Below are 22,136 nucleotides of genomic sequence, written 5' to 3'. Positions count from 1 at the left end.
AACATATTTTTTCCCAGGGTCAGTCTGTAACATTGGACAGAGTTATTGGTGATGGTGACTCTGTCCACCTTGATAATGTTTTTAATTTTTTAATGGCCATTAATCTTTTTAATCTCATTTAAGTGTTGCATATTTATTCATTACACCTTTTTAATTGTGGTTCCTTTTTTACAGTTTTAATCTCTCTCATTCAATTTGACATTGGACAATGGCCAGAACATTAAATAACTCGACACCAGGACTGGAAAGACCAACTTCAGGTGACTGACGGTGGTTTTTATACTTACCTGTTAGTCTTCCTGGCGGGTTATGATCATTACCATTCTGCTACAGGTAGTCCTTTAAAACTTTGTTGACTGGATGTCAACATTGGTTTTTACGCCATTTTCTGTTTTAATTGCCGTTTTGCTTTTATCTTCAATTACTTTTACAAATTTTACTCCATTTACTTGACTTTATCTTTTTACTGGACATTTGGCTACTCATTACGATTTTGCGGAGTGTCTTTTAAAACTTTTATTCTTTTACATTTTGATAATAGCTGCTATGACACATAACCCGGAACCAGGACTGGAAAGGCCAACTTCAGGTGATTGACGGTGGTTCTTGAACTTACCTGTTACTCTTCCTGGCGGGTTATGATCATTACCATTTTGCTAGAGTAAATACCTTACAACTTCTTATACTCTGCCTTCTATCTTAACATTGTAGACTAGGTGTCAACATTGGTTTTATACTTTTTTGTTTTACCTTCATTTATGTCTATTACTACATTTATTTATTTATTTATTTTTTTACATTTTTACCGAATGTCTGGCGCGCAGATAGCCTTGCTGCTTTGTGCCATAAAACACTAAATCAAACAATCAATCAATTGTTAGATGAAAGTATGCAAGTTGCAAGTCAAAAGAAGCAGCACCAACATTTTTCAAGCTTCTTCACTCATTAAGATGGGCTCTGATTCTGCCACAATGTGTCCAGTCTGTGTGAGGCAATTGGAATTGCCTGTAACCCGAACGAGTGGTGCCTCTTCATTGATAGCTCATTCAGAAGCTGCAAAGCTGTGCTGCTCCATAACGGGAATAAGTATCTGTCTCTTCACCTGGCTCATTAGGTGCACCTTAGAGAGGAATACAACAGTGTCAAGACTTTGCTAGAAGCCTTGAAGTATGATGAGTATGGCTTCTAGGTTATTGGAGACTTCAAAATGGTGGCATTCCTGATGGGTCACCAGGGAGGCTTTACCAAGTTTCCCTGTTATTTTTGCCTTTGGGACACCACAGTGCACTACAACAGGAAGCACTGGCCACAACAGACTGAGTTTCCTCTGGAGAGCACAATGTAAAGTGTGAGCCACTAGTGGATCTCCAGAAGGTGTTGTTTCCACCATTGCATATAAAATTGGGTCTTATGAAACAATTTGTCACAGCTCTTGATAAGGAATCTGCAGCTTTCAAGTACCTTTGAGACTTCTTCCCTAAGCTTTCTGGGGCAAAGGTCAAAGCTGGTGTCTTTGTTGGACCACAAATAAAGAAGATCTTGGTGCATAGAATTCCCCAAGAAGCTCAGTAGGAAGGAAAAAAAAAAAGCTTGGGGCAGCTGGAACTGGTTGAGTCTCTGATGAAGAACTATGGCAAAAGAGGCTGCAAGATGTACCTAAAAGTCCATATCCTTGACGCTTGTCTTGGCAAGTTCAAGGAGAACATGGGATCATACTCAGAGGAGCAAGGCGAGCTCTTCCACCAAAATATACCGGAGTTTGAATGTTGCTACCAAAGAGCGTAAAACAAAAACATGATGGGACACTATATTTGTGGGCTGATACATGAAAGTGATTTACATTACAGTTGCAAATCTCAAAAAACTACTCACTTCTAAACATTTTTGTATAACTTTAGTATAAATATGTGTAAATCTTGATTCATATGTTGTTTTATTTAGACCTTATGTAAAGGAAAATGTGCAAATTTGCCCATTTTTACATAGAAAATAGGTTAATTTCTAAATTTCATTATCAAGGTCACAAAAGCAAAGTTTGAAGGGAATAATGGCCATTCTCTGTACTTTTACAACATAAGCAATTAAGAAATAACACATACTATCCAGGAACAAAATTTGTGTTACATAGTGTAATTTATGTGAACATTATAAGTACATTATAGTGCTAAACACGTTTCATGCAACACTGAACAGATTCATGGATCTAAATTTTAAGAATAACAAGTACACTTAGAATAATAAATAAACTTAGTGTTATGTTCAAAAAAGAAGAAAAAAGAATTGAATAGTTATTACAAAAGTAATTGTATCTATACTGATGAATGAACTTAATTATGCAAACCAAACATAATATAGCAAATACCTATTCTAAAACTCAAAATATCATGGAAAGATATGCTTGTAATGCTTTGTAAGTCATTAGAAATTTGTTATGAAAAGAAAAAAAATGTATAAATGAATAATGGGTGGAAAATGCTCAAAATGTTGTTACATCACTATGCTGGAACAAGAAGTCAGTGTATTAATATGAGTAGCAAGTAAAAATTGCATTGGAGTGTTTAACATGTCTAGTCCATAACAAAAACGAAAATAGGAATGGAGAGTAAATGCCAGTTATTTTTCAATAGTAAAACAAGAACAACATTGAAAACAAAATTAAAATAATGTCATATTAGTAGAATTATTGTAAAACCTTTACATACATAAAAATATGGTTTTGGAGTTATCTAAGTTTTTTCTTTTATGGCATATAAAGCAATGTAAGGTGAAGCAGTCTTATTAGAGACGAGGAATTAGTGGAATTTGATAATTGATTAATTGTATGTATCATTAATCACTTATATCAACTAATAAATTATTTTCACATCAGACTTGGTTAGTTGGAATAATAATAAAAAAATATTGATTTTGATTGATTGATTATTTTCTTGAGTAATGAAAGCAATTTCAAGCTAAAAAATCCTGAATTAATGAAAATGAATAATGAGAAACCACTGTGGCAATATTTGAATTATTTGGATAGTTGAAATACCCTTAAACAGTAATAATTAAAAACACAAATTTCAATCATTTAGTTATTTTAGTGATATTCTGTTGTCAAAATTTAGTGACCTGTGTTGTTAAGTATAAAGTACAGAGATAAGGTTTAAAGACTGTGTTGTTTTGAATTAATTATTCATTTTAGTGATTTGTGGAAAATACTGGTTACCTAAAGCTTTAACTATACCACGTTTTTAATAAATTGGATGTAAAAATAATGAAGTGGAATTGTTTATCTATCAATAGGAAATAGCAAAAGAAATTAACTTACCAGAAGAATTAGTGTGTTATTTCTGCCTGTATTTGGTCAGAAAAGTTGAAGCTGAAATCAAGAGTAAGTTTCATCTGGTTTGATGTAGCTCATTTTTGTTTTCCCATTGTTGCATATTAACTCTGACATTTCTTACATGTTTTATACTTATTTATATTTTTTAATATTTTAGAGAAGATTATGCAAAGTTGCATGTTCACATAAAACTACAACTTGTTTTCTAATCATCATAACATTTCTTTTTTTTGTTATATTCACATGAGACTGTCAACCTCTGTTGAGTACATTATTTATGTTGCTGCCTGTTTCTGATTAGATGGAAATATTTTATTACAGAATAAATAGTCATTGGGATTTTAGTCAAACATAAGAAATGCTTGTACTTTCATTGAGAATATAGTCGTGGATTTGTGAAGCTACCATATTAAAAATCAGTTCATGAGCAAATGTGTAATTTTAGTTCTAGACTATTTAAAAAAAAATGTTAGAAATCAGTTGTTGGTTAGTAACTAGTTCTTAATTAAAAATATAGTAATAGATTTGCAGAGTTTAAAATTATTATTTTGTTTTGCTTGTCAAAAGAAGTCTAAAACTGCTTAACAGTGAGATTTAACCAGCAGTAAAGACATTTATGTGATGGTTTGTTTCATGCATGAAAACTGCTTAAATACACCTTACTTTAAGTAGAAGTTCTGTATAATTTTGTATGTGCCAATAAAATAACTTCAATAATTAAGTATTCAGTATATTTATAAAATTGTTTAATATTAGGCTTAAACCAACTTGGATGTACATGAATGAAGATTCAAATGTAGTTCAGTGTTTAGCATGTCTTAAATGTAGTGATTTATTAGTATTAATGTGTGTGTATGTGTATTATATACTGCTTTTTGCATAATAGTTCCAGTGAAACCAGTTTTTCAAGTTGAAAATGGAATTTCAAGAATTTAAAAGTTCTTGAAAAGAGGCTTGTTTTTGTTTTTCTACAAAAGTACTTGAAAATATTATATCAAAATATCGATATATCTAACTTGAGTGCAATAAAAATAGTCTTTTTTCTTTTAAGCCTACATTCACTTGTTAAACAAATAGAGGAATTTTATAAAATTTCAGTGTATTCTGTTTTTCATGTAGATTTTAGTCTTCAAAAACTGCTCATAAAACATTTTGAGTGTTTAGAAAGTGCTTGAAATTGATCTGAGCAGTTTAGTAAGAACCATGTATTCACATTTTTCCAGAAATACTGGAGAGTTGAAAGTGCAAGTAATACTTTCAAAATACTTGTGGAATTTAAATAATCTTGAAATATACAAAACTGTATTAATTATAAAAATAGTATTGTCATAAAATAATTTAAATAATCTAATTGTAAAAAATGAGGTATTATTATTATTCCTTTATTTCAAAAGAACTCTGAAACAATCAATTAAAACATCAGTTTTTTTGTCACCTGTTGTATGTGAAGTTGCAAAACTTTAAATTTTGTTGCTTATGCTTCTGTTTATGTTTGTCTCAGAACATGTGCAACAGTCTAAACAAATTCTACAAGTACTAGGTCAGAGGGTAAATATTAGTTTCAGTTTACAGATGTGAAGTCATTCCATGAATTAGCTTAATATTTTATTTTTTCTAGTAGGTTGTATGTGCACATTCCAAAGTAATCTATCGTTAAGGAACAGTCTTTTCAAGGCTTGAATGGTATGCTTATAACCAAGAGAAAGAGCAGACTTGTTGCTTAATTTCTCCAGGCTCAAAGGAAGATTAGGCCATAAATTATTCTTGAAATGACAAGCTACTTGCTGGTTGTCCACTACTGTGATCAGTGTCCAATATGCCTCCCATGACCATACTCTTCTTCTTCATTAGTTAGTACAATTGGGTTGGTAGGTCAAACTGGAAAAGTTGCATCTTATACCCTCTCAGTACCTTATTCATTCAGGTGTGTTTTTCAATTTCTGCCTCTCCCCCCGCTAGTACAACAGTAAGTCTCCGAATTTACAATGCTAAAATCAGGGGTTTGATTCCCCTGGGTGGGCTTAGCGGATAGCCCGATGTGGCTTTGCTATAAGAAACACACACACACATACACTCAATTTCTGCCTTAGCAGGTCCTAGCTTTCTCCTCTTCATTTCTAAGAGTTAAAGAATAACCTCTTTTTCTCTCATTGCACAAAACATTCTCTTTAGAGGACTTTGACTTTCATGAAGTACATTATTCCATAGGATCATGCAGATATATGCCAACAGGACTTTTTCCTCCCACAACATCTGTGGTTTGGGTGGAGGCAGTGAATTCATCCCTTTCCATCCATTGCTTATTTGTATTCTTGTTCTGATTCTGATTATCTTCTTTGTTCCACATGGGAATTTTGATGTTACATGTCCACCACTGCTTCTTTTTTGATTTTTAATTTCGGTTCCTGGCTTTTATATTTATTTGGCTGGGGACTTTAGTGAATTTTTCCAGACCTCCACTTACCAAATTTGTCACCTTGGTGTTCACTTTCATCATCTGTTTGAGAAGGTCATGTAGGCTAGAATGTGGAATATCTTGTACTTTTATTGCACATTACTTTTACCATCTGGTCATCTCTTCTTTACTGGGATATTGTTTGCTGCCCATTGTCATTCTTCATACCCCTTAATAGTTTTGAGTTGTTAAGTTATTTTTCTATGTATCTTATCATTATAGAGGCCACTTTCTGCACCTCAGGATCCCATTGAGTGACATATGGTGCCTACTAAGGAATACTCAGGTTTAAATCTGTACTGTGTGGCCATTTGGGTCTAACTGCTCACTAATGAGATGGGATGTTCCACAAAACCACTGGAGGTTTCCTTGTGATGTATTGCTTCTTTAACAAGGCCTGATCCGGACCAGAGTGATTCACGTCCTATTGCGAGTAAAGTAATGCTGGGATTGCTGCCCATCCTTCTAGTCCTAGTTGTATAAACTTAGACTAGCTTGCTTTTAAATGTAGGGTTTCATGATCATCCATTGCACTATCTTAAGGTGTTGCATTCCTCTGGGCTTCTGAATATGCTTTCACTCACTTCTTATGAAGTACAGGAGTCCTTGCCATGGAGACTTCCTCCTGAGTATGGCCAATTCCACTCAGTACAGAGTAAGATAGTGGAGTTCTGTTTATTTAGATGATGTGAAATGCTGCCTTTGTTTAGACTAGAGGTGGTTCATAACATACAATTAACTCATCCAGCTATCTCCTATTGTACCACTTTCTAAATGTTGATTCTTGGGTGGTCTAGTGTTGGATTAGCACTGGACCAACCAACATAGTTCTTTACTCATGTAGCTGATTGCAAGTTTCCTACTTCTGCAAAATGGACAAAAAAATCTGTGATGCTGCCTAGTTTTAGACTGAGGTTGATGCACCACATTTGCTTTCTACATCCTACCATTGTCCTGGTGTTTGATGTGCACAAGATTTACATACACGAACACTGTGTAGAATGGTAGATGAGAAGTTAATTTTCCTTCTAGTTATTGGTGCAGAGTTGGATGTGGTTAGAATCCTGCCACATAGTTTTGGAGTGGAATTGAACTGCTATGTATGGTCTTAAATACCCCAGCCACTCTACACCATAAAGCATGTCTAGTTTTCAAATAGTGGTTTTGGACTTGCTTCTTATCTGCCTAACTTGGCAACATATTTCACAACACAGATGAAGAGTAAACCTTGAGACAACAGGTGTGGTTTATTATGAATATGCTTTAACTTTCATTATACAAGATGTCGTGCTCTATGAGTTCTCTTTGGACACTTTCTACAATAATAGCTTTCTTTGATTTGTGCTGTTGTCTATATGCATGACTTTTTACTCATCACTATCCTTAAGCTCTCACCTACTTTACATATTTCCACATTGTTTTGCTGTACTTTAGAATACAAATGAGAATGCAATAACTCTTCACCATTAGAAGTTGACTCCCTCTACACTGAAGTGTGCAACCATTACTTTGATATTAGACATAAAAAGGTGTACAAGAAGTGGGAAGAATGGGTGGAAAGTAACTATTACAAATAAATTTTCAGTGTTGGAAAATGTTAACTTCTGATACAGTAACTCTTCTTACATAGTAGCCAGAATTGCATATTGAAGTGGCAGATAGACTGATGCAAAAGTTACTTAGATTAATCCCCTATAGAAAGTTGGAGGATTGTTGCATGTTTCTTTACATTCTATAGTGCAACATAACAATGTGGCAACAAGTAAGTGTAGATGAGAGCCTGAAGGCTAATGGTGAGCAAAAAGTTGTTCATATAGACAGCAGCACAAATCAAGGAAAGCTATTACATGAGAGGAGGTAAGTTTCTATCAGAAATGTATTTTCTGTGCTAGAATTAACTTCCAGAATTCTTATCTGAATAATTTGCCAGTATCAGCCATTATTCCATTCCAAATTCTGGATCTTCACAGCTTCTAAATTTTTGAAACTGATAATTCTTGTGCACCGAAAATAGGAAATTGGTTAATGAAAGGACAACATTTTAATTAAGTTAACAGCTTAGTAACAATTTCTGAATTAGAAACTTCTGTTTGTTTGTTTTGGAATTTTGCACAAAGCTACACAAGGGCTATCTGTGCTAACCATCCCTAATTTAGCAGTGTAAGACTAGAGGGAAGGCAGCTGGTTATCACCACCCACTGCCAACTCTTGGGCTACTCTTTTACCAATGAATAGTGGGATTGACCATCACATTATAACATTCCCATGGCTGAAAGAGTAGAAACTTCTGATTTAAAAGATAGGCTGGTGACATACAATGTTAACCCTAAGTTGATAGGCTAGTAATAGCTGCTGATGAAAAATATGTTTGCATAGTACTTTTACAGTTAAAGGATTCAACTAATGAATTGTTGGTAACTTGTACATTAAGAATTAGTTGATGAACTATTGACATTTGCTAAATTATTAGTTGAAGTGCAAATGACAATGATAGCTACAACAATATAATGATCAGCTGAATGACTAACAACCATATTAAGTGTCAGTTGAAGGATTGCTGACAGTGTATCAAGTATCAGTTACAAAATGATAAAAAACCCTATAATCCCAGCACTTTTGAAAGACAGGCCTTTTATAAGCATGCTCAGATTATAAGGTTTATCATTTTGTGTCAAGACTTCTTGAACCCATGTGCTTTCCTGACATCAAGCATCACTTGATGGACTGTTAACAACTAATTCATTAGAATTAATTGAATTATTACTGACAACTATATTAAGTTTCAATTGATAAACTACAGAAAATTAAGTTACTGGGATCAATAGAAGGACTAATGACACTATTAAGTGTCAGTTAATGGACTACTGATAACTACTACATTATTAATTTAAGCATTAGTGAAAATGCTAGCTACAAGATTAATAACATTTGTAAAACCATGTTCTCAGTATGTTCATAACACAGGTTCAATAATCAAGACAAATATACATCCAATGTTAATTTGTATGTGTTCATAAAACCTTGAATGACTTACAGTTTTATGAGTTTTCAGTTGATAGACACTATTGACAAATACAATATGTATCAGTTGAAGGACTACAAATAAAGTAAAATATCAATCACTTGATAAATTATTGACAACTGATTAAGAATTGACTGATGGACAAGCAACAACTTGTAGCTTATGTGTAAGTAAGGGGCTAGTTAGAACTACATTACAGAGTCCCATTTGGTGGAGTACATTTTGTATTTAAAAAGCTGATCTGTTACACACATTCTTAGTGCTTGCATTCCTTAAATGTATGCCTTGTTATAGACCAGTAGAGAACTATTGTCTTCGTAATTATTTCAGTGGAACGAAGACTGCAGAACTTTGAAGCTCCATTTCTGTCCCAGAAAGCTGCAGACTCATCACATTGTATTGTCATTAGAAAAAGGTAACACAATTTACAAATTCTCACTTAAGTAATTATTTTTACTGTGAAAATAGGTGATGGATTAGTATTAGCTTTGTTTCTACTTTCAAACAGTTCAAAGTTTCTTATTGTGTTATTTTTTATTATCAGCATGTCTTTTCAATGAAATATAAGGTGTTAGTTAGGTTAATTTATATTTTTAGCTAGTAATTATTATGCAGTTTGTATTTTAATATTTATGGTTCTTTCTCCAGGCTACTCTTTTGCTCAATTATTGTGATTGTTTTACTGGCTAAAACACATCTTGTACTTAAAAAGAAAAGTAAGTAGTTATGTAAGTTTTATATAATGATTAGAAAAATAATAGTTAAACTAATAATAATAATAATAATAGTCAAAAAATGTTTCTTAGGTGATCTGGCATCATCTAGTTTCAGTTTTCACCTACAATCACCATTTCAAGTTAAGGTCATGGGAAAGAACCTAAACTTGTGAAGTATTCTTAAATACATCAGTGGTACAGAATTGTCAAAAACTATATTTCAAACTTGGGAATTTAAATGATATATACTTCTGTTATTTTTTCATGGTTTAAATCTTGCTTTCAGTTAACTCTTTCTACCCAGTTATCCTTTACTGTCCATAACAAATTGAGTGTCTTACATTCAAAGTTTTATTAAACTACTTTTTGTTTATGTTATATCAATTAGTATAGCATAAAATCTTAGTTAATAATCTATATTTCAATGGTATATAAGTTTTAAATTCCTAGTTCTACAAGGAAGTATTTAAAAAACCTAAATTTCCTCTAGTATGGCACAAGTGACATATTTTTTCTAGGCATCTTCTCTTGTTTTATTTACTGCCCTGTGAAAGAGTAATAAATTGAATTTAATTACTTGCTATAAAACTGTCATTGCTTAGACAAACCATAATTTTTTATAGCATGCAATTTTGTTTGGTTACAGAGTTAGTAGTAAATCAGACCCTTCCTGCCACATTCATCAATCACTTTCTCTCTTTCAAGATATGTTCACAGTTCTCAATAATGATTAATTATACATTACATATAACCAATGGAAATTCAAAATTTTCTTCTATCAAATGATATATTGCATAATGCATGCTGAACAAATAATTGTCAATTTCACTCAGCAAACAAGCAATGTTCCTGTTAGAAAAGTAATGACTAGCTTGGATGAATTTGTAATGGCTCTTGTCGCAAAGTTAGAAAACAAAACAAAATTTGAGAGTTAGGAGAAATTGTCTACTTTTTCCTTGTTATTAGTCTTATGTTCTTTGATGCATTGTATAACATATAATCAGGTAAAAATTCTTTAGTGTATTACTACCATTAATATAAAAACTGGGATCAAATGCCATTGACAATTGGCAGAAAAAAAAGAAAATAAAGATGATGACATGCATAAACACTTTATTTTGTTTATTTCATGTCTATTCTTTATTTATTATTATAAAAATAATTAAAATGTAAAAATAGTGGTCTCTTTAGGTTGTTTAAGGTTAGATTAGGTAAAATAATTAAAAATATAATAAAAGTTTCATCAGGTACACATGAGCATGTTGTTGGTGAAGTAATTTGATAACATCACAAGAGCTGTACATTCCTCAAGTGATTTACAACTTACAACACCCAGTAGTTATACACAGTGTAAAGGGCAATAAAATAATAAAAATTAATTATAAATAGATGTATATTGTTAAGAGTGTAAAGCTACTTAGGATAAATGAAGGTAGTTTCATGCTTGAAGTCATTCTAGAAAAAAAAAAAAGATTTATGTTTATTTCAGTTTCATTTTCTTTTTTTCTGGTGGTTATGAGGTTAGTGAAATTAACCAATCCAATTTTGAGTTATGGTAGAGAAAATAACTGATAAAATATTGTTGAAGACACATTTGAATCATATGTAGGAGGTTTTAGAGGTTACAGAAATTAAATTTTGAGATTAAGAAAATAATTTTTTAATCTTAACATGAAAATCACTTTTGACATGGACTATTCAAAACAAACACTTAATATATTCATGGAAAATATACATTTCAGTTTGTTAAAAATACTTCACTAAAAAGTCTGATTTTTTTCTGTAAAAGACTGCCAAATTTTGTGCAGATATACATACTATATTAAAAACACTAATATCAAATTTATAAAGACTTTAAACAAGTGTAAAGAGGTCATGTGGTCTATAAGTTTTACTAAGCCCACATAGAAAGAGTTAAGCACACTTTTACATTTAACTGAAGTTTTATGTGAATTTGTATGTTGAAAAATATGAAAAGTAGGACACATTTATTCTGTAATTCTACCCTGTTATTCCCTTCCTGTCTCTGTCTTTTGTAGAAATCATTGAAATAGTAATATTAAAGTATAATATAATTGAATTCTGATAAATGCAATCAGCAAAGTGTGTTGATGAAATTTTGTACTGGAGGAGGCTTTAATATTTCATGTTATTTTATATCTTCATAAAAGTAGGCCTGGCATGGTCAAGCGCATTAAGGCGTGCGACTCGTAATCTAAGGGTCACGGGTTTGCATCCGCGGCGAGCCTAACATGCTCACCCTCCCAGCCGTGGGGGCGTTATAATGTGACGGTTAATCCTACTATTCGTTGGTAAAAGAGTAGCCCAAGAGTTGGCGGTGGGTGGTGATGACTAGCTGCCTTCCCTCTAGTCTTACATTGCTAAATTAGGGACGGCTAGCACAGATAGCCCTCGAGTAGCTTTGTGCAAAATTCCAAAACAAACAAACAAACAATCATAAAAGTATATGTAAATAGCTTACATTAAGGTCATGTTTCATTTCTTATCACAACTTAGCTGATTTTGTTTTGAAATTACAATACATCATACATGATACATAGTTTGTGTTGATGTATAGTGTGTTCCTTGTTGCAGTTTTAGAGTTCATTGATATTAATATGACAATTTAAAATAACAGTTGCCAATCAGAGTGCTTACTTACATTTTCAAATCTCTCTGAATTAGTTATTATCTTTACCATCATACTTGTTAGTTTTCCTTGTAATGGTAAAAGATATAAAAAATTATGTCAATTTCGATAATCCATTTATTCCACTGTTATTTATTATTCTCCATACGGATAATAGCAGCACAAGCTTCAGTGAACTTTATGAAGGTATGTTGATGATTCCTTTAAAGGTCATTCAATTATACAAACCTTACCATAAATGAGACCATCTCCACTAATATTATTTTATTAAATGCACAAAAAATACAATTTAATGTATTATTGAATTGGAGAAAACAAAGACAGTTGTATGTTTTGTAAATATTTCAGTTATTACTACCATGATTTCATGCATAAGACCATCATTGGCTATAGCAAACCATCATAGTAATAATTGAATTATCTATGAAATGTACATTTATCTTTATTTACCTCAATTCTGTTATTATGGAGCTTCTCAAGCTCCAACAGTTCCAGGTATTAAATAAAATTTTATATAATTTATTATATGATGTACCATATTGCTTTTTGAAGTCTTTGCTACTCATCTGCTGTAGATTCATATAAAATACTGTTTCAGTACATCTGCTTCAAGGTTGATTTTTGTTTTTTAAATATTATTAGTGATCTTTCTTTATTAGGTAGAACTTTTGATAATGCTGACTTATTCCACTACACTTTCATAACATATGTGGACATAGTAATATGAATGAGAAAAGTTTTAGTACCTAATTCAGAAAAGTATTCAGCTTATGATTATCCCCTATAACTGGCTGTTTTGTGCTATAACAATGCTGTGAAACAGAATGTAATGCTAATGTAGCAGTCTTAAAATATTTCATATCAAAATTGAACAGATCTTAAACTATTGTAGTGGTTATCTTACAAAATGTATATACAATGTTAATTGCAGATTTCTCAATTGTATTAATCATTTGTAACTATTAATATGTTTGTTGTCTCCCATTTGCCTAAAAGGAACAGCATAGCATAAATTCTTAAATCATTCAGTGTTAACATATGTCATATTTGTTTCAAAATTTGAAGAAAAAAAAATGGTACATTTTAGGAATCATTCTTTTGTGGTATGATTATCGTAGTTTTTGTATACTAGAGAAACACAGAAATAATTGACCCAGAGAATAACAAAATCATATGTTATTCTTTGTGGTTGAATTACATTTGAATGTAATTTTTAAAACTTCAAAAATATAAATAATAGACAAATGTAGCCATAGCATGGTGGCAAAATTAAAAAGCTTTGAGAAAAAATTTGTTGATCTTTTAGCCAATTAATCATCACTCTCAGTAAATGCTTAATGAAGTGTTTGCCAGAAATATTGTGTAGTATGTTTTTGTATATAAATAAGGGTACAAATTACCAATATCTTTACATACCCACTTGTACTCTTATAAATTTCAATTGTCCAACTAAAAGTTGTATATCCTTAAAATGTTCTTAATTGCAATTTTTCACGCAGATTATTGTACAAACTGTTCCAACACAAACATGTATCAAGTAATAAAAAAAAATCTATTTTTTTTAAACTTTAGTGTGTTTAATGGCATAGAATAAATTATTTCCATGAAAGGCTTACTTATTTTTTCAAGTTTTTGGTAACACAGCTTTCAGCTATGACCAGTAAGTTTTGATGTGTATGACCAGTTTTATTAGTGGTAGTGATTGATTATTTTGTTTTACTTGGTTAAATTAATGCACATGATTCAACAGCACTAGAAGACAGCAGCTAATATGTCACTGAAACTGAGATGATTCATATGTTATAGAAGGAAACTTTAGAAAAATAATATTGAAATAGCTGTAAAATACAAGATACACATGCTTTAGAGCTCTACTAAATAAGGCATTGAGAACTTTTATATATCAGACTAGGATAATTTTTTATTTGCCTGTTTTAAGTTTTTAAATGCCCTGGGTATATTACTAATGTTAGGTAATATACTTTTCAAGCACTGTTTATGACTGTTACATATTTTCATGCAAAAATTGCTTTTATTATACACAGAGGTAATAAGAGGTAATACAAAACATAAGTTTTGTAACATCATTCGTATTTGAAATAAATATCCTAGAACATGTTCTCTGAAATGAATGTGTAAACTCTTTCATATGGTTTTAACTGTGACTTATGTAGTACTTGTAGTTGCATCTGTGAAACTAGTTACCATACAAAGGTACATGTAAGTGTAAACATTGTTTTTAAGTTTAACTATTTCAGTGTTTGTCCCTAATAAGATTGTTAAATTGAAGCAATGGAACTCCTTTCTTTGTACACTTTTCATGTTCATCAAAGCTGAATGTGATTTGATAGTTATAAAGGTGTGTTATGTTTGTTTATCTTATGGAATATAAAATAATTTATATTTTCAGTTACTGGGATCCAGGTTATGATGAAGATATTCTTAGTAATAAGATAGCATTAAATTTGCTGTATGTCCAAGCAATGAGTGACGTGGAACAAGGCTGGGTGATAGCTAATAAACAAACAAAACGACAGCTAGCTACTCTACAGTCAAAGGGATCCAAGCAGGAGGTAAAATATTCAAATAGAGATAGAGGTATAGTTATTAACCTAATGTATTCTGTCATATCTAATATTAGGGTATTCAACTTTGGGGATATACCATTATTGCATACTAATATTTGAGGTTTTCTTTCACAAAGAGAAATAACTTGTTAGACTGTTGTTATATTATATTTACCATTGTGATCTTCCTGATAACTTGTATAACAGGTTAAAATTATTCTATAATAATAGTAATAATGATTGATAAACAGTTATTTTCTCAGTTGTGGAGAAATGTTGCATGATTTGTAAAGTTAGGGGTCATGTTTTTATTTTATTACACTAGAGGGGCTCAAAGAAATCACTGGTTTTGAGTACTTTGTTTTAAAATAATATTGTATTAACATTTATTTGTTCATATTTATGTGAAAGTTGTATAATAGGAACACTACATAATGTATTTTGTAATTACCTAAAAGTGATACTGTAGTAACACTATACATTCTTTATCATGGTGACATGAAACTGATAGAGTAGGAACACTAATTTTACTTCATGATGAACTGAAATTTATACAGTAGAAATGCTGTGCATTATATTTTATGATTAATTAAAACTGGTGCAATAGAAATACTGTACATTTTGTTTCAAGGTTACCTGAAACTTGTATGTTGGGAATATTAAAATTTTGTTTAATCATAATGTTCTGTTCTTGGTAACTGCAACTCTTAGAAATACTTTATAAATGTTGTTCAGTTATTTATGTTTGACAATACCTGCAACAGGTATTCATACCTAACATATTTTTGTTCAACTTAACAACACTGACATTATTAGATGAATACATTTTTCATATAATTTATGGTACTTAAAATACCTGTAATTGATAAAGACAGTATTTTGTTTCATTTCAAATTATTTTACTTATCTGTACCTAAAACTGATATGTTATTTACTTTGTAGTTTTCTATTTTTTTTTAGTAGTGTAAATTTTCTAAACATGTAATGTTTAATAATATTTTTGTTCCAACTGACTTGCAATTAACAGACATTTTACACATTTCTGCAACTCTTTATTGAACTTTATAAATAAATTGTTACTTGATCAATTTGGCAATATTTAAATTTTATATGTTCATTTACTGCATTTGGTAGATCCTAAAGATAAGCATAGAAATTTTAAAAAATTTCATGCATTACTTTTTTATGTATTGATAGTATCTCCAACTTGTTCGCACACTCAGACACTATGGATACATTCAGTTTGAACCTTGTATCTGCAATTATCCTGAGCCCAACACACAAGTAGTCATCAGCATTGGAGGAAAAGAGATCAACTTTAGAATTCCTGCATCCAATGTAAGTGGTGACTTCACTGTACTCTGCTTTGGTAATTTTAATTCAACATAAAATATTACATAGCAAAACTATCTCAAGTAAAAATTTAAAATTTGAATTTTAAAAATAACAAGTTCAGATGGTAAATTCATAATTTTTTTAAAGTGGAAGATATGGAAGAAAATACATAAGGATAATCTTTGATAATATTTAATCCCAACAAGCTGTTTTAGCTAAAATTTCAGTTGTAAATAACATTTGTTAAGCATCAATTACTGCATGGTTCTCTCACATACCTTGTATGGTTTTATTCATAATATTTTAAGTATGAGGCTTCTCTGTTGTTATGTTGAAGCTTTTGTAAATCAAAACTTCATTTACATGATATTTGTGATCTTTGAGAATATTTGATGCTCTAGAACAAGTAAATGAGAGTGGTTAAACTTTTTTTCATCTAATAGTTGTATAGATAATAGGTTAAGGTAATGTCATTATTATCGTTTTTAAAAAAAGGAAAAAACAATTGAACAAAATACTTGAAGTTGATTCACATGGCTTTTCAATAAGATGATTTAAGAACAAATAGTTTGTGTTGAACATATTAATGGTTCTTAAAAACAAACAAGATTGTAAAAAAACTATTGGGCTGATATTTTGCTTACACTCATGAACTTTAAAGACAAAAAGGTTGAAGAACAGATAATATCCATGATCTATGATGTAAAAAGTACAACATATCACACAAGATTTGAGCTAGACATAAATTGATGTTTGAGTGATTACAAAGTTTAAAGAATTGTCTGTTCATCTTGACATCAAAAGGTACAATAAGCCATGTAGGTTAAGCTTTTGTTTTACTTTGTTATTTTTATATTTAATAGATCACATAGGTTAAATGTATGATATTCAACTTTGAATTATTAGAATCAAGTGAAAGAAGGAAGTTTTCGTATAACCAGGATCCGGTGTTGGAGAATTATAACCTCAGTAAGTAACTAATAATTTTCAACTACTTACCACTAAGGAAATTAATTAAATATATTAACTGATTGAAGCAGTGTATCTGACAGTATTTAATTTTACTTGTTAAAATTATCAACTCTGGAGTTCATAGCAGATATAGTACTAGTTTACTCTTATTTTTATTGTGTGCATAAATAATACTGACATATTTGTTCTTTTGATGAATTTTTGTTTTTAAATTTTCTGGTTATTTCAAATAATACGAGAGACAGTTGTGGTCATACACAAAATATATATAAATACAAATCTTACATACAAAGAGTTGTAATTGATAATGATAACACGTGGCATTTTTGTATCAAACTTCTATGGTCGAAATGCATTTGTAATGGAGGAGTGAGTGCACGCTATTTTAACTGTTATTGAGATACCAGGAAACACATTTTTACTTATTCTTTGATAGATTATTTAGGCAGAGTATTTGTGATGAAACTTCTTAAAATGGACGGCAACTGCCTGTTGTGGAGACACAAGTGTAGAGGACAACATTTTGAAAGTTTTCAGACAAAAGGAAGAAGGCTTTCAAAGAGTTCTTTTATTAGCTTTTGATTATTTCTGTTTGTTCACTTGCACCATTTAATAATTTTTTACAAAATAATATTCAAATGTATAAAAGTTGCATCTTATTATTGAATAATTTTCTACTTTTTCAGCATATCTATTGATACAGAATTTTTTAATGGTTTATTATGTCTGTTGTAAAAAATGAATATTCCATAAGTGTAATTTTGTAAATAGTAATGTCTGAGTAATGTTTTTATTAGGTTTTCCAGAAATAAATGCCATTTTTGAACTGTGGAGTTTGGAAAAGTATAAACCAGTGTTGTAAAACGTGTTTTAATCAATGTTAGCATCATTTGCTTCAACACACTTTTGGTAATGGGTAACAATGCTGTTTATGCCCCTGCTGTAGAAATCAGAATTTCTATGTTCAGTGAACTCCCTGAAAGGTTCTTCTGCAGCTGCCTGGTTTTGAAAGCATTTATTGTGAAACAAGTTGTCAAAGTGCTTGAAAAAATAAAAATCTGTTGAGAAAAGGTCTGGGAAATAAGGTGGATGAGGCAAAACCTTGATTTCCAATTCGTTCAAATTTTGGAGTGTCATTCTTGACAGGTCTCATAATGCTGATTTTGTTGATCTTCAGTCAGTTCATGCAGAACTTACTTATCCAAGTTTTTTGTCTTTCCATTTGCACTCGATTGGCAATGCTTGATTTGCTTGTGCCTAGTTTTTCTGCAGGCTCACATACTGTTGTACGAGGGTCTGTCTCAGCTGCTTCCCTTGATGTTGTTTCATCTTAGGATGGCTTTCTTCCACAACCTTCGTGGTCTTCAAGACTTTCATCTCTTTGTCGAAACCCTTGGAACCAACACTGAAATGTACATTCAGTAACAGATTCATGGCCGAATGTTTGGTTGATGTTCCATGTAGTTTGCATAGCTTTTCGTCCAAGTGTGAAGTCATAGAGGAAAATCAGATGAAAGTCCTTCTTGTCCATTCTGCCTCAGGGGTTGCAAAACTTAATCTGAGTATAGTTGAAACACCAGAGAATTAAAACACTTTGTAAGCAACAAATGATGGATTAAACTCAACCAACCAGTGATAAGTTACTCAGTATTCATCTGTCATCGTGAGAATTTCAACATTTATTTCTGGATAACCTAATATATTATTGATTTTATTGGTTCTTCTGCAGTAAGAAAATATTTTCACTTGTTTCTAAGCAAAGAAAATCACACATAGTATCATTAGTCACTTAGCAAAGAAATTTTTTAATGTATTATATTTTTCATAAGGTATTTTTTTTTATTAAAGAATACTAACAACCAAGAAGAGAACAGCAGCCAACATCTTCTTGAGCTTTCATTTGAATATTTGTTAAGCAAAGACAAGCTCCAGTGGATCACAGTTAAAAGTGATCAGGTTTGTTTTAACTGTCTTACTTATTTTTATTTGACAGCTCTGGTTTTATATATCAATGAAATATTTCCAACTGCTGTTTACTTGTATTTCATCATACTCAGTAAACAATAATTCTCAAGACATTGTTTGATGGTAAATTTAAATTCGTTATTTTCTAAAGGCACTTAAAAAAATGGAATATATAACTTACTGCTATATTCTCTAGGGGTACTACTTTGACACTTTTAAGTTTAATAATTGTCTAAGTACTTGCCATGTGCATCGTTTTCTCTGCGTGTCATGAGGTTTTAATGACTTACATTAAAAAATGTATTAATATACTTTTAGTTAACATTATGCAAATTACTGTAGCATGAAGACTTTTTAAGCTCATAATTTTATAAGGCAATATTTAAAAAAAATAAATCCTGAATTTCCTTTAGTGTGATGCATGTGACACATTTTCTCTAGGTGTTTCCTATTCTCTATTTCTTCCAGTTCCCTTCCAGTAAGTATAAAATTCAATGTAAATAAGTCACTACAAAATTAACATTACAAAGAAAAAACCATAATTTTCTATAGCCTTCAATTTTGTTTGGTTATAGAGTTATCAAATAGAAAATTGGGCTACTCATGCCACACCCACCCGTCACATTCTCTCTTTCAGAATTTATTAATAATTCTCTCTTACATTTAATTCTGAATTATTTATAACTAATAGAAAGTCAAGTTTTCATCTATCACATGATGTATTATATTACATTACTTTCTGAATGTATATTTATCAATTTCAGTGTTAACAGAAGTTTTGTTCTTGCAGGAAAGCATAACAACTAGCTCAGATGAATTTGTAATAGTTTCTGTCAAATACTAAGAAAGTCAGAAATGTGATAATTAAGAAAAATTGTCTAATTTTTTTCATGTTATTAGTCTATGTTATTTGGTGCACTATTTAATTAAATAAACATTTTCTAGTGTATTATTACCATTAGTATAAAAAGTAGGGTTAAGTGTCATAAACAAATGACAGCAAGAAAAAAGAAGATTCTGGTAAGTACTTTATTTTGTGTTCTTCATGCTTATTCTCTATTTAAATAAGATCTCATTAAGTTAGTTAAGGTTTGATTAGGTAGCATGAATAAATAATAATAATATAATAGTAAAAATGTTTCATGAGGCATGCATGTGAACAGTTCATGAGTAATGTAATTCAATAGTGTAACATGAGCTCCACATTCTTCAAGTGATTTACAACTTATATTGGCATAAATAGTAGTTGGACATGGCCAAGCAGTTAGGGTGCTTGATTTGCATCCTGAGGGTCACAGATTCGAATCCTCATCCCACTATATGTGCTCACTCTTTCAACCATATGGGGCATTATAAAGTTATGGTCAATCTCAATATTCATTGGTAAAAGCATAGCCCAAGAGATGGTGACTGGTATTGATGACTAGCAGCCTTCCCTCTAGTCTTTTACTGTTAAATTAGGGATGGCGAGTGCAGATAGTCCATATATAGCTTTGCACAAAATTCAAAAACAAATGAAGAGCAATAAAACAATAAAATTTAAGTATAAATAGATGCATGCTGTTATGAGTTTAAAGATACATAGGATAAACTAATGTAATTTCATGCTACAATTCGAAATCATTCTAGAAAAAAAAAAGGGTAATTTGGTAGTTATGAGGTCAGTCAAATTGACCAACCTTGTATTGAGGTATGGTAGAGAAAATAAGAGATAAAATATGAAGTTTTACTGAAAACAAACATTTGAATTGTATTTTGGAGGTTTTAGATTACACAAATCACCTTTGATATTTTTAATTCTAACATGAAAATCACTTGGCACATGGACTATTCAAAATAAATACTCAATATGTTTGTGAACAAATGTTTTTTTAAGTTCATTTAAAATATTTCACAAAGTATGATTTTTCTGCATTTGAAAGATAAGCAATGTTTACTGAAAGACTGATAAATTTTGTAAAGATATGCATACTATATTAAAAGTTAGTAGTATCAGATTTATTGAGGCTTTATACAAGTACAGAGGCCACATGGTCAGTTAGATTGACTAGGCCTATATTGAATTAGCAGTGATATTTTTAAAGTGATCTAAAATACCAATAATTTATGCTACTTAAAAACAGAAGCTGTGTCTTTAAAGCAGTGAACATATTAAAACACCTATAACCAAGGTCAAATAAATCATAACTACTCTTTTTGGGCAGGCTTTAGTTGGCAGTTTCAATTGGAAGTGTTTGAATTCTTTTTGGTCTTTTGGATTTTACAGATGCTAAGTAAGGAATGAAGTATTTCATCCTATTACTTGTATGAACATGTTTTTAGATTCTTTGAGAAAGAAGCTGTAACAAACAGAGAAAAAAAACTATAAATATAATTTTTAGCTCTGTGACCTACTTTGAGAAGCTTCATGAATATGGAGACTTAAAATATGTTTCACTTAAATAATAAAAAAGTTGCATTCTGAGATAATAACTCACCGTTTCACACAAAAATACCATTTCACTGCTACTGTTCCACTTGTACTGAGGTAACTACCACCTAAATTGATGTGTTTAATGTGAACTGTGCTGATGCATGATGGCAACATTATGTAATAATATCCCTTCACCAGTAGGAGGGTGACATAGCCTCCATGTGCAATGGTTCCCCAATATACTTGCACATGTAATAACTTCATTATTTCACAAAGCATTGCATTTTACAGGTATGTTCAAATTTCTCATGATAAGTTCAGTTTGATGATGTTTTAGTTTCGAAAGCTTTTGCATCCCAGTGGCACAGCAGTATGTCTGCAGACATGCAATACTAAAAATGGGATTTTGATACCAGTGGTGGGCAGAGCACAAATAGATTATTGTGTAGCTTTGTGCTTAACTATAAACTTCTACTTACTCCTATGTGAGAGATGATCTTACACACACAGACTTTTGTGATGGTGAGAAACCCACTTGAAGTAAAAATGTATTCTCAAGATGGCTGGTAAGGGTATCAAAACTTTAATTAAAATAAAGTTTTAACACCCATACCAGCCATCTTGAGAATACACACATTTTTTTTTTCTACTGTGGCTCTTGGAGGCTTGTTAATTATTGTGGATGTTGCACCTTTAGTTTAAGATATTGTAAGTTC

The 22,136-nt window shown here is 31.1% G+C and overlaps 1 protein-coding gene across 4 annotated transcripts in view; it reads left to right on the top strand.

Annotated features, from left to right (window-relative positions):
* The window catches only part of LOC143249148 (sorting nexin-17-like), a 66,567-nt gene that overhangs the window by 22,262 nt on the left and 22,169 nt on the right, over positions 1-22,136 (top strand). For 3 of the 4 annotated variants that reach the window (XM_076498553.1, XM_076498554.1, XM_076498555.1), the window contains 6 exons: positions 3,286-3,373; positions 9,133-9,217; positions 14,579-14,741; positions 15,933-16,073; positions 16,977-17,039; positions 18,891-18,998. In XM_076498553.1, coding sequence (XP_076354668.1) covers positions 3,286-3,373; positions 9,133-9,217; positions 14,579-14,741; positions 15,933-16,073; positions 16,977-17,039; positions 18,891-18,998 — 648 coding nt within the window. The remainder of the gene's footprint in view (positions 1-3,285; positions 3,374-9,132; positions 9,218-14,578; positions 14,742-15,932; positions 16,074-16,976; positions 17,040-18,890; positions 18,999-22,136) is intronic. The other variant, XM_076498556.1, reaches the window with a different exon arrangement.

Source organism: Tachypleus tridentatus, chromosome 4 (genome assembly GCF_004210375.1).
Source record: "Tachypleus tridentatus isolate NWPU-2018 chromosome 4, ASM421037v1, whole genome shotgun sequence".
In the NCBI taxonomy this organism is placed as follows: Eukaryota; Metazoa; Arthropoda; class Merostomata; order Xiphosura; family Limulidae; genus Tachypleus; species Tachypleus tridentatus.
This window is presented reverse-complemented; position numbering and strand designations above follow the sequence as displayed.